General features: G+C 41.7%; 1 protein-coding gene and 1 long non-coding RNA gene across 3 annotated transcripts in view; both read left to right on the top strand.

The window, feature by feature from the left end:
• Nucleotides 1-14,223, top strand: part of LOC126996772 (uncharacterized) — a 62,048-nt gene that overhangs the window by 7,061 nt on the left and 40,764 nt on the right. Inside the window, exon 2 of the long non-coding RNA XR_007751533.1 lies at nucleotides 1-309. This exon is cut by the window's left edge and continues 1,635 nt beyond it. This is a non-coding gene — a long non-coding RNA (uncharacterized LOC126996772). The remainder of the gene's footprint in view (nucleotides 310-14,223) is intronic.
• The window catches only part of LOC126996767 (serine-rich adhesin for platelets-like), a 53,482-nt gene that overhangs the window by 2,637 nt on the left and 36,622 nt on the right, over nucleotides 1-14,223 (top strand). For both annotated transcript variants that reach the window (XM_050857601.1, XM_050857602.1), the window contains 4 exons: nucleotides 5,320-5,457; nucleotides 10,027-10,932; nucleotides 12,354-12,444; nucleotides 12,823-13,042. In XM_050857601.1, coding sequence (XP_050713558.1) covers nucleotides 5,332-5,457; nucleotides 10,027-10,932; nucleotides 12,354-12,444; nucleotides 12,823-13,042 — 1,343 coding nt within the window. In that variant the 5' untranslated portion in view covers nucleotides 5,320-5,331. Of the gene's footprint in view, nucleotides 1-5,319; nucleotides 5,458-10,026; nucleotides 10,933-12,353; nucleotides 12,445-12,822; nucleotides 13,043-14,223 lie in introns of those variants that run through there.

A 14,223-nucleotide genomic window follows, 5' to 3' on the forward strand; every position in this document is an offset into this window, starting at 1 on the left:
AGTGCCAGGTCCTTCAAGTTGGAACAAAAAATAAGAAGTTCGATTACGAAATGCGCGGCGTTAAACTCACAAGCGTTTAATGCGTTAAGGACCTGGGGGTCGAAATCGCGTCAAACCTCAAATTCTCACAGCAATGCATCGATACAGCAAATAAATCGAACAGAATGTTGGGCTTCATTAAAAGAAACTTTTTATTCAAGAATAAAGATGTAATACTTCCGCTCTACAATAGTTTAGTCAGACCCCACTTGGAATATGCGGTACAGTTTTGGTATCCCCACCATGCAAAGGACATTGCTAAATTAGAAGGTGTTCAGCGTCGAGCAACAAAAATGATCCTTTCCTTGCGCAACAAATCCTACGAAGAAAGGCTTTCCACCCTTAACATGTTCTCTCTTGAGAAGCGTCGCCTCCGAGGAAAACTGATCGAATGTTTTTAAATACTTAATGGTTTCACGAATGTAGACAGAACAAAATTGTTTATGATCGATGACACTTTGCGAACGAGGATCAATGGCATAAAACTCAAATGTAGACAAGTAAATTCAGACTGCACCAAATTTTTCTTCACCAACGTTGTAGTGCGAGAATGGAATAAGCTCCCACCATCAGTGGTCCAGTGTAACACGATTGACTCCTTTAAAAACAAGCTCGACCGTCACTTCCTTCAACTTAATATTAACTAGAGTAGAAAAGCAACGTTTTGGAGCCATCTGAATAATGTAGAATCACTTACGTTTAAGGACAGACCACCTAGTCTGGACCATGTGTGGCTTGATTTTCTATGTAATTCTATGTAATTCTCTCTCTCTCTCTCTCTCTCTCTCTCTCTCTCTCTCTCTCTCTCTCTCTCTCTCTCTCTCTCTCTCTCTCTCTCTCTCTCTCTCATCGGTTTTAGGCAAGATGCTGGAGTCCATAATAGCCAGGAACTTTCGGGAGCATTTAGAGAAACATAGCTTAATTCACGACTCGCAGCATGGGTTCACAAAAGGAAGGTCATGCCTCACCAATCTCTTGTCCTTCTACAATAAAGTATTTGAGGCGGTAGACAGAGATGAGCATTATGATGTATTCTATCTTGATTTTAGTAAAGCGCTTGACAAAGTTCCTCACCAACGACTGTTGCTTAAATTACAGGCTCACGGAGTAGAGGGTAAAGTTTTGAACTGGGTCAAGGCGTGGCTTAGCAATAGGAAGCAAAGAGTGCAAATCAATGGTAAAAGATCTGACTGGGGATGTGTTACGAGTGGGGTCCCACAAGGTTCGGTATTAAGTCCACTTTTGTTTATTATTTATATCAATGACTTAGATACAGGAATTATTAGTGATGTCAGTGAGTTTGCAGATGATACCAAGATCGGTAGAGTAATTGAGTCGGATCAGGACGCTAGTATTCTCCAAGGTGAACTCAACAGATTGAATGACTGGGCGGATAAATGGCAGATGGAGTTCAATGTAGGGAAGTGCAGTATTCTGAAAGTAGATAGGGACAACCCCTCACATAACTATTGCTTAAATGACACTCTCATAAGCAGGTCTGGGTGCGAGAGGGATTTAGGGGTCTTAGTGAGCTCTGATCTCCGTCCAAGGGCACAATGCATTCAAGCTAGAAATCGAGCAAACAGGGTACTGGGATTTATTTTAAGGAGCGTAAGCAACAGAAGCGCCGAAGTCTTCCTCAAACTATATTTAGCATTAGTTAGACCTCATCTTGATTATGCGGTTCAGTTCTGGTCACCTTACTATAGAATGGATATCAAAATGTTAGAATCGGTGCAGAGGAGGATGACTAAGATGATTCAGGGATTGATAAACTTGCCATACGAGGAAAGACTCAAACAGTTAAACTTGCATTCTCTAGAAAGGCGATGGGTGCGTGGAGACATGATCGAGGTTTATAAATGAATGAAGGGCTTTAATAAGGGGGACATTCATAAGGTTTTGTTGGTAAGAGAACCGGGCAGGACACATAGTAATGGGTTTAAACTGGATAAATTCAGATTCAACAGGGACATAGGCAAAAATTGGTTTACTAACAGAGTGGTGGATGAGTGGAATAGGCTGAGCAGTCATGTGGTGAGTGCCAATACAATTGTCATATTCAAAATTAGATTAGATAAATTCATGGACAGCGATATTAGGTGGGGTTAGATACACGGGAGCTTAGGTTCAAAGGAGCTGCCTTGTACAGGCCTCCCGGCCTCTTGCAGACTCCTACGTTCTTATGTTCTTATGTGCTCTCTCTCTCTCTCTCTCTCTCTCTCTCTCTCTCTCTCTCTCTCTCTCTCTCTCTACTACTACAACTACTACTACTACTACTACTACTGCTACTGCTACTACTACTACTACTACTACTACTGCTACTGCTACTGCTACTACTACTACTATAATATTACTACTACTACTTTTTTTTTCTACTACTACGGGCCTCCATCTATTAGAGTTGCGTTGTGAGCGGTATATTTTCTCATATCCTTTCACAAAGCAATTAATTGGCCCCACCCCGCCAATGACTGTGGCCGACAACCATCTTTATTTAATATTACAAACCTTACTAAACATATTACTTTTACGCTAACAGAGCTTGTGGTTGATACGACTATCAACCACCGTCGCCTCAAAGTCCAGGTCAGCAATGCGGGTGGTTTTGGGTGCAGGTGACCTGGTTCCTCTCAGGCAGACCAAGGCTGACCTCAGGAGGGAGAAGGACAGCCTCCATCCCATCCAGGCGACCACACAGCTTTTTGGCTGCTGTTTCTTATCTGCCAGTGTTTCGGCGAGTCTTGCGTAGAAGCTCTGCGCCCTTGGTCCCATCCCTCCTGCCGTCGTGAATACTGCCGGGGTGAAGGAGCCCTACTACTACTACTACTACTACTATAATATTACTACTACTACTACTACTACTACTACTACTATAATATTACTACTGCTACAACTACTACTACTACTACTACTACTAATATTTTTTTATTCTCTTCCTTATATTACTGTCACTGTTTCTTTTACTTTTTCATCTATCTGTGTGTCTATATAGCACTTTATTCTCCTCCTCCTCCTCCTCCTCCTCCTCCTCCTCCTCCACCTCCTCCTCCTCCTCCTCCTCCTCCTCCTCCTCCTCCTCCTCCTCCACCTCCTCCTCCTCCTCCTCCTCCTCCTCCTCCTCCACCTCCTCCTCCTCCTCCTCCTCCTCCTCCTCCTCCTCCTCCTCCTCCTCCTCCTCCTCCTCCTCCTCCTCCCCCTCCTCTTCCTTCTTCCTTTCCCTTCCACCGCTTGGTGTCATGAAGCTTAATGTTAATAAAACGCATTCCATTACCATCAGTAGATCCCGTACCTTGAATGCACCTCATCCTTGTTTGAACATTCTTGGTGAACAGATTAAGGATGTTTCTAGTATCCGTTTGTCGGGAGTCACTCTTGATTCTAAACTGACATTTGAGAAGCTCACCCGCTCCATGTCTTCCACTGTTGCACGAAGACAGGCTTACTTCGTAAGTGCTTCGAAATATTTCCTTGTGACTCAACTGTAATCAAATCTTTTTATGCATTCATTTTGCCCACTTTGAGTATTGTGCTCCTGTTTGGATGTCTGCTGCCAATTGCCATTTAAAGTTACTTGACAGAGCTATTAATTCAATAACATTTATTTCTCCGGCACTTGTTCTTGATCTTGATCATCGGCGTCAAGTTGGTGCCCTTAGCAATTTATTTAAAGTTTTTAAGAATAGTTAATCGGCATCCTTACACAATGCTTTGCCTGATCCTTTACTCCTGCCCGGGTCACGAGGTTTGCTTTTACTCAAAACGATCTTGCTTTTAATCCTGTGTATTTTTGTTCGACACAAATATGTTTTCTTCCGTCGTTGACAACCTTATGGAATCAGTTACCCAATGAGATTGTGCTTTCTGCCGACATTTCTACATGTAAGTCTCGTGAGAATGTCTTTTTGAAACAGTAATTTTATTTTTCCTCCTTTTGGCTTTGACTGGCCAGTTTCTTAACTATTCCCCGCCTTTGCTTTTCTCCAGGACCTTTTGGTATTTTGTGTGGTTCAACGTGTTGTATCTGCACCCTGAAGGGGTTTTTGGTAGCTTATCAAAATAATAATAATAATAATAATAATAATAATAATAATAATAATAATAATAATAATAATAATAATAATAATAATAATAATAATAGTAATAATAATAATAATAATAATAATAATAATAATAATAATAATAATAATAATAATAATAATAATAATAATAATAATAATAATAATAATAATAATAATAATAATAATAATAATAATAACAATAATAATAATAATAATAATAATAATAATAATAATAATAATAATAATAATAATAATAATAATAATAATAATAATAATAACAATAATAATAATAATAATAATAATAATAATAATAATAATAATAATAATAATAATAATAATAATAATAATAATAATAATAATAATAATAATAATAATAATAATAATAGTAATAATAATAATAATAGTAATAATAATAATAATAATAATAATAATAATAATAATAATAATAATAATAATAATAATGATAATAATAATAATAATAATAATAATAATAATAATAATAATAATAATAATAATGATAATAATAATAATGATAATAATAATAATAATAATAATAATAATAATAATAATAATAATAATAATAATAATAATAATAATAATAGTAATAATGATAATAATAATAATAATAATAATAATAATAATAATAATAATAATAATAATAATAATAATAATAATAATAATAATAATAATAATAATAATAATAATAATAATAATAATAATAATAATAATAATAATAATGATAATAATAATAATAATAATAATAATAATAATAATAATAATAATAATAATAATAATAATAATAATAATAATAATAATAATAATAATAATAATAATAGTAATAATAATAATAATAATAATAATAATAATAATAATAATAATAATAATAATAATAATAATAATAATAATAATAATAATAATAATAATAATAATAACAATAATTTACTCTTAACAGCATTGCCAGTCTATCCTATTTCTTCTAGTTCCTCCTCCTCCTCATTCTCCTTTCTTTCTATCCCTTTCTCCTCCTCTTTCTTCTTCTATCTTCTCCTCCTGCTTCTTCTATCTCCTCCTCCTCCTCCTCCGCCTCCTCTTTCTTCCTCTGTCTCCTCTCTTATACTCTTCACAGCATCACCAGTCTTATATATTTCCCCTGCAGTCTGTGGCCAGTAATATTTCCCTCAGTATAGTATTTCCGAGTCTCAGTCCCGTCACATTTCAGTCCGTGGTCAGCATGGCGAGGGCAACCAAGCGTACGAGTGTGCTGCTTGGGGCACTGGCGGCGGTGTTCGTCATCATCATCGTCATCCTCTGCATCGTGCCCAAGGCTGGATCGCCCGGACATGAAAGCTTGGCGGAGGTGAGTTGACCCGTGTGTCTATATAAGGACCGTATTCTCAGGCGCTCTCGGTTCCCACAACAACGATTTCCCAAGGCCACAAGATAGATTAGTCGGGTCCTCATGAGTGTTTTTCATGTTCATAGTGCAGAAGCCTTGACAAACTATCTCTAGGCTCATAACACTACCCATGGAAATACTAACACAACAACCTTTACCTAGGCCTTGTCAAACTATCTCTAGGCTCATAACACTACCCATGGAAATACTAACACAACAACCTTTACCTAAGCCTTGTCAAACTATCTCTAGGCTCATAACACTACCTATGGGAATACTAACACAACAACCTCTACCAAAGCCTTGACAAACTATCACTATAGGCTCATAACACTACCTATGGGAATACTAACACAACCTCTACCAAAGCCTTGTCAAACTATCACCAAGCTCATAACACTACCCATGGAAACACTAACACAACAACCTCTACCAAAGGCTTGTCAAACTATCACTAGGCTCATAACACTACCCATGGAAACACTAACACAACAACCTCTACCAAAGCCTTGTCAAACTATCACCAGGCTCATAACACTACCCATGGAAACACTAACACAACAACCTCTACCAAAGCTTTGTCAAACTATCACTTTTATTTTTTTACTGCAGAGGAGACAGTGCAATGACGTAAACAAAAAGAAAACAATAATAAATAAAAAGCCCGCTACTACTGCTCCTGAATAGAGTAGAGTGGCCAAAAAGAGAGGTCAATTTCGGGAGGAGAGGTGTCCTGATACCCTCCTCTTGAAAGAGTTCATGTCGTAGGCAGGAGAAAATACAGATGAGGGAAGATCGTTCCAGAGTTTACCAGCGTGAGGGATGAAAGAGTGAAGATGCTGGTTAACTCTTGCCTAAGGGGTTTGGACAGTATAGGGATGAGCTTGATCAGAAAGTCGTGTGAGGCGAGGCCGTAGGAGGGGGGGAGGCATGCAGTTAGCAAGATCAGAAGAGCAGTCAGCGTGAAAATATCGATAGAAGATAGAAAGAGAGGCAACATCGCGAAGGAATTTAAGAGGTAGAAGACTATCAGTAAGAGGAGGAGAGCTGATGAGACGAAGAGCCTTAGACTCCACTCTGTCCAGAAGAGCTGTGTGAGTGGAGCCCCCCCACACGTGAGAAGCATACTCCATACGAGGGCAGACAAGGCCCCTGTATATGGATAGCAACTGTGAGGGGGAGAAGAGCTGGCGGAAACGATACAGAACGCCCAACCTCGAGGAAGCTGATGTAGTGAGAGAGGAGATGTGAAGTTTCCACTTAAGATTTTGAGTTAAGGATAGACCGAGGATATTTAGTGTTGAAGAGGGTGACAGCTGAGTGTTGTCGAAGAATAGCGGATAGGTGTTTGGAAGATTGTGTCGAGTTGATAGGTGGAGAAATTGAGTTTTTGAAGCATTGAAGGACACAAGGTTCCTTCTACCCCAATCGGAAATGATAGCAAGGTCTGAGGTTAAGCGCTCTGCAGTCTCCTGTCTGGAGTCATGTACTACCTGTTGTGATGGTCTTCTATTGAAAGAAGTTGAATAATGCAGAGTGGAGTCGTCGGCGTATGAGTGGACAGGACAGTTTGTTACGGAGAGAAGATCATTGATGAATATCAGGAAGAGAGTGGGTGATAGGACAGAGCCCTGTGGAACACCACTGTTGATAGGTTTAGGGGAAGAACAGTGACCATCTACCACCGCAGAGATCGAACGGCTGGAAAGGAAACTGGAGATAAAGGAACAGAGAGAGGGATAGAATCCGAAAGGGGGCAGTTTAGAAAGCAAAGACTGGTGCCAGACTCTATCGAAGGCTATCGATATGTCTAGCGCAACCGAGAAAGTTTCACCGAAACGGCTAAGAGAGGATGACCAAGAGTCAGTTAAGAGAGCAAGAAGATCGCCAGTAGAGCGCCCCTTACGGAACCCATACTGGCGATCAGATAGAAGGTTAGAAGCGGAAAGGTGCTTTTGAATCTTCCGGTTAAGGATTGATTCAAAAGCTTTAGATAGACAGGAAAGTAAAGCTATAAGGCGGTAGTTTGAGGGATTGGAACGGTCACCCTTCTTAGGCACAGGCTGTACGAAGGCGTACTTCCAGCAGGAAGGAAAGGTCGATGTTGATAGGCAGAGACGAAAGAGTTTGACCAGGCAGGGTGTCAGCACGGAAGCACAGTTTTTAAGGACAATAGGAGGCACTCCTTCAGGTCCATTAGCCTTCTGAGAGTTGAGGCCAGAGAGGGCATAGAGAACATCACTAGGAAGAATTTTGATAATAGGCATAAAGAAGTCAGAGGGGGGATGAGTAGAAGGAATATGCCCAGAATCGTCCAGATTGGAGTTTTTAGAGAAAGTTTGAGAGAAGAGTTCAGCCTTAGAGATAGATGAGACGGCGGTGCTGCCGTCAGGACTAAGGAGAGGAGGGAAAGATGAAGAAGTGAAGTTGAAGGAGATGTTTTTGGCTAGGTGCCAGAAGTCACTGGAAGAATTAGAAAAAGCAAGGTTTTGGCATTTTCTATCAATGAAGGAGGTTTTGGTAAATCGGAGAATAGATTTGGCACGATTCCGGGCAGAAATGTAAAGATTATGGTTAGCGGGAGTTCGAAGGCTCTGGTACCTTTTGTGAGCTGCCTCTCTATCTTTGACAGCACGAGAACAAGAGTGATTAAACCAAGGCCTTTTAGCATGAGGAGTAGAGAAAGTACGTGGAAAGTATGCCTCCATTTCATAACACTACCCATGGAAACACTAACACAGCAACCTCTACCAAAGCATTACCAAACTATCACTATGCTCATAACACTACCCATGGAAACACTAACACAATAACCTCTACCAAAGCCTTGCCAAACTATTACTAGGCTCATAACGCTACCCATGGAAACACTAACACAACAACCTCTACCAAAGCCTTGTCAGACTAACACTAGGCTCATAACACTATCCATGGAAACACTAACACAACAACCTCTACCAAAGCCTTGTCAAACTATCACTAGGCTTATAACACTACCCATGGATACACTAACACAACAACCCCTACCAAAGCCTTGCCAAACTATCACCAGGCTCATAACACTACCCATGGAAACACTAACATAACAACCTCTACCAAAGCCTTCTCAAACTATCAGTAGGCTCATAACACTACCCATGGAAACACTAACACAACAACCTCCACCAAAGCCTTGTCAAACTATCACTAGGCTCATAACATTACCCATGGAAATACTAACACAACAACCTCTACCAAAGCCTTGTCAAACTATCACTAGGCTCATAACACTACCCATGGAAACACTAACACAACAACCCCCACCAAAGCCTTGTCAAACTATCACTAGGCTCATAACACTACCCATGGAAACACTAACACAACAACCTCTACCAAAGCCTTGTCAACTATCACTAGGCTCATAACATTACCCATGGCAACACTAACACAACAACCTCCACCAAAGCCTTGTCAAACTATCACTAGGCTCATAACACTACCCATGGAAACACTAACACAAAAGCCTCTACCAAAGCCTTGTCAAACTATCACCAGGCTCATGATGCTACCCATGGAAACACTAACACAACAACCTCTACCAAAGCCTTGTCAAACTATCACCAGGCTCATAACACTACCCATGGCAACACTAACACAACAACCTCTACCAAAGCCTTGTCAAACTATCACTAGGGTCATAACACTACCCATGGCAAAACTAACACAACAACCTCCACCAAAGCCTTGTCAAACTATCAGTAGGCTCATAACACTACCCATGGCAACACTAACACAACAACCTCTACCAAAAGCCTTGTCAAACTATCACTAGGCTCATAACACTACCCATGGAAACACTAACACAACAACCTCTACCAAAGCCTTGTCAAACTATCACTAGGCTCATAACACTACCCATGGAAACACTAACACAACAACCTCTACCAAAGCCTTGTCAAACTATCACCAGGCTCATAACACTACCCATGGAAACACTAACACAACAACCTCTACCAAAGCCTTGTCAAACTATCACCAGGCTCATGATACTACCCATGGAAACACTAACACAACAACCTCTACCAAAGCCTTGTCAAACTATCACCAGGCTCATGATACTACCCATGGCAACACTAACACAACAACCTCTACCAAAGCCTTCTCAAACTATCAGTAACACTACCCATGGAAACACTAACACAACAACCTCCACCAAAGCCTTGACAAACTATCACTATAGGCTCATAACACTACCTATGGGAATTTTTTTTTCTTTTTTTTTTACGTTGTTGCCTATTGCGCCGGTAGGCATCTTCCCGGTGGGGCCTGATGGTCGGCCCAAGGCTTCTTCCAGGTGGGGCCTGATGGTCGGCCCAGCCCGAATACTAACACAACCTCTACCAAAGCCTTGTCAAACTATCACTAGGCTCATAACACTACCCATGGAAACACTAACACAACAACCTCCACCAAAGCCTTGTCAAATGAGGGTGTGCGAGCTCCGAAATGTTGTTATTGTCATTATTATTGTTGTTATATTTTTTTCCACAGCAAGCAAAATCGGGTGAAAGGACGGACGTATTGACAGACACCTCCACGACCTCTACGACGACGACCACGACGACAACAACGACTACTACTACTCCTGCACCACCACCACCACCACCACCAACAACAACAACAACAGAATCAGTAACAACCACTGCTACTACACCTACTACTACTCCTGCTACCACTGAAAAGACTACTACTACTACTGCTACTACTCGTACTCCTCTTCCTCCTTCTACTACTGCTACTACTGCTACTACTACTGACGACTCCTTGTTCCCTATCACCACCACCGAATCATCACCACCAACCACCACCACCAACGACACTGATTACTATGATGACTATGACAATGACATCACTGTGCATGACTCTACCACCGTCACTACTCTGTCCACCACTGATGATTCTACTAATGACACTCTGTCCACCACTGATGACTATACTTCCGTCACTACTCTGTCCACCACTGAGGACTCTACCACCGTCACTACTCTACCCACCACTGATGACTATACCACCGTCACTACTCTGTCCACCACTGATGACTCTACTAACGACACTACTCTGTTCACCACTGATGACTCAACTAACGACACTACTCTGTTCACCACTGATGACTATACCACCGTCACTATGTCCACCACTGATGCCTATGACGGGACCGCCACGAACATCACCGAGACAACCGTAATCTCAACCACCACTGAACAACCCACTACTATCACTACTTCTACTACTACTACTACTACTACTGCTACTACTCTTAGTACCACTACCCTTCCTGCCGCCACTGCTACAAGCCCGGAGGAGGAGAAAAAGCACTGTGAGACGCCCGCTTGCAAGACCCTGGCCTCCAACATGCTCGCCACGATGGACCATACAGGGAATGTCGACATATGTGAGGTGAGAGAGAGAGAGAGAGAGAGAGAGAGAGAGAGAGAGAGATTTACATAGATTTACATAGAAAATCAGACCACACAGACCCCATGGTCCAGACTAGGTGGTCTGTCCTTAAACCTAAGTGATTCTACACTAATCAGATGGCTCCAAAACGTTGCTTTTCTACTCTATATTAAGTTGAAGGAAGTGTTGGTCGAGCTTGTTTTTAAAGGAGTCAATCTTGTTACACTGGACCACTGAAGGTGGAAGCTTATTCCATTCTTGCACTACAAGGCTGGTGAAGAAAAATTTGGTGCAATCTGAATTTACTTGTCTACATTTAAGTTTTCGGCCATTATTCCTCGTTCGCAAAGTGTCATCGATTAGAAACAATTTTGATTTGTCTACATTCGTGAAACCATTAAGTATTTTAAAACAGTCGGTCAGTTTTCCTCGGAGGCGAAGTTTCTCAAGAGAGAACATGTTAGGATTTGTTGCGCAAGGAAGGGATCATTTTTGTTGCTCGACGCTGAACACCTTCTAGTTTAGCAATATCCTTTGCATGGTGGGGAGACCAAAACTGTACCGCATATTCTAAGTGGGGTCTGACTAAACTATTGTAGAGCGGAAGTATTACATCTTTATTTTTGAATAAAAGTTTCTTTTAATGAAGCCCAACATTCTGTTCGATTTATTTGCTGCATCGATGCACTGATGAGAATTTGAGGTTTGACGCGATTTTGATCCCCAGTCCTTAACGCATTGAACACTTGTGAGTTTAACGCCGCGTATTTCGTAATCGAACTTCTTATTTTTTGTTCCAACTTGAAGGACCTGGCACTTGTCTACGTTAAAGGGCATCTCCCATTTATCCGACCAAGCTGAAATTTTGTCCAAATCCTCTTGAGGCTTTGCCTGTCTTCGTCAGTGAAACCGAGTTACCAATCTTTGTGTCGTCTGCAAATTTACTAATGCGATTATTGAGTCCAACATCCACGTCGTTGATATAAATAATGAAGAGCACTGGGCCAAGAACCGAGCCCTGAGGGACGCCACTAGTGACCGGCGCCCACTCTGAGTTAAATCCGTCAATCACAACTCTTTGTTGTCTGTTGTTCAACCAATTCGCGATCCATTGGTTTACTTGACCGTCAATGCCTATTTGCTTTAATTTATAAAGTAATTTATGATGTGGGACTTTATCAAACGCTTTCTGGAGAGAGAGAGAGAGAGAGAGAGAGAGAGAGAGAGAGAGAGAGAATTCTGAATTGACCACAAATTTATAAGTTCTATAAAATATGTCTAGGCAATTCTCAATATTGGTACACACACACACACACACACACACACACACACACACACATTAGTAGTAACACTCCCTGTAATGAATGTATCACCAACTACTAATACTGCTACTACTACTACTACTACTACCACCACTACAGGACTTCTACCAGTACGCCTGTGGTGGCCTGATGCAGAACCCATTCCTGCACGCCCGGGACCCAGAAGTCATCGCCCGGAATCTGATCAAAGGTGGGCAGCAAGTGTGTTGTTTTGGGATAGGTTTATAGAGGCATTTTGTACGTGTGTGTGTGTGTCCGTGAGTGTGTGTTAATTACTCTTCTTCCTTCCTTCTTTCTTCCCTCTTTCCTTTCTTTCCTTCCTCCCCATAACCCTCACCTAGTCCCTTCCTTCTCTCCTTCACCCTTCCCTTCTTCCACCCTCCCTCCCTTCTCTCCATAGCCCCTCTCTCCTTCCCTCCTTCCTAATCAAGTTCATTCATTTCTTCCTCGGCATCTTAAAGAATGCGCACTCCCCGCTCGATCTCTACCTTATTCGTCTCCTTCAACAACAACAACAATATAATGATAATGATAATGCCACACATCAACACTCTATAACCCTTGACAGAGGAGCTGGACACAACAGACCCAGATGAGGGTTCCGCCCTGGGCAAAATGAGGATCTTCTACGACAGCTGCCTCGGTGCGGTGGACCAGGACGCGACCCAGGGCTGGCAGGCGGCTATGCAGGAGGTCTTTGGGCGGGACTGTTTTGACTGGAGCTCACCGTCTGCCATGGCGCCCCTGAACCTCACCCTCGTCTTGGCCAAACTGATGCTGCACGACTTGTGAGTGTGTTTGTATGAGAGAGAGAGAGAGAGAGAGAGAGAGAATCGTAACATACTTTTGTTCTGAGGAGCGGTGCAACACTAGCCTGGCAACACTACACACAGTATAAATTTTAGCCTGGCAACACGACACACACTATAAATTTTAGCCTGGCAACACGACACACAGTATAAATTTTAGCCTGGCAACACGACACACAGTATAAATTTTAGCCTGGCAACACGACACACACTATAAATTTTAGCCTGGCAACACGACACACACTATAAATTTTAGCCTGGCAACACGACACACACTATAAATTTTAGCCTGGCAACACGACACACAGTATAAATTTTAGCCTGGCAACACGACACACACTATAAATTTTAGCCTGGCAACACTACACACAGTATAAATTTTAGCCTGGCAACACGACACACAGTATAAATTTTAGCCTGGCAACACGACACACACTATAAATTTTAGCCTGGCAACACGACACACTATAAATTTTAGCCTGGCAACACGACACGCAGTATAAAATTTAGCCTGGCAACACGACACACACCCTCGCGCCCACCAACGTCAGCACAAACGATGGATGAGGTGAAATGTTTTTGTAAATAGTTCCGTGCTTCGCTTGTTTGGCGTTTTGTGATACTGTAACACCATCGTTTTCAGGAGGCTTTTCTGTATAAGATAGAATAGTTCATATTAGTACGCATTTCATAGCCGTTGGCAATGGTCGTCATAAGCAAACTGCTCGGAAGCATGGAGCTAGTCATAAAAACACCTCACCTCATCCACCGTTCATAGTGTTGCACGCACTGCTCCTCAGAACAAACGTGTGTTGCGATTCTCTCACATACTTGGCACTGCTTCAGTAGCTTTTCAAACCCCGTGTATTATCTGCAAGTTGTCAGGCTTTTCTGTTGCACCAGTTATTGACCTGAGCCTCAGGCGAGGATCCGGAAGAAAAGTTTTTGGGGTCCCGATGCCAGGATTTTTGCGGGTGGAAGGGGCATTAGCATTACCGGTTTGCCATTCTCGGCAGTGGTGCTCCTGAATATCTGGTGGACTGACCTGCATCAACGGCATAACGACCTGGACTTGGTGCCAAGGCATTCCTAGGCGGCCAGTGTTCCTCTTCGGATCCAAATGGGACGGCCGATTCCTCTGAGAAAAAGCACAGACCATT

This window comes from Eriocheir sinensis, chromosome 11 (assembly GCF_024679095.1).
Source record: "Eriocheir sinensis breed Jianghai 21 chromosome 11, ASM2467909v1, whole genome shotgun sequence".
Taxonomy (NCBI): domain Eukaryota; kingdom Metazoa; phylum Arthropoda; class Malacostraca; order Decapoda; family Varunidae; genus Eriocheir; species Eriocheir sinensis.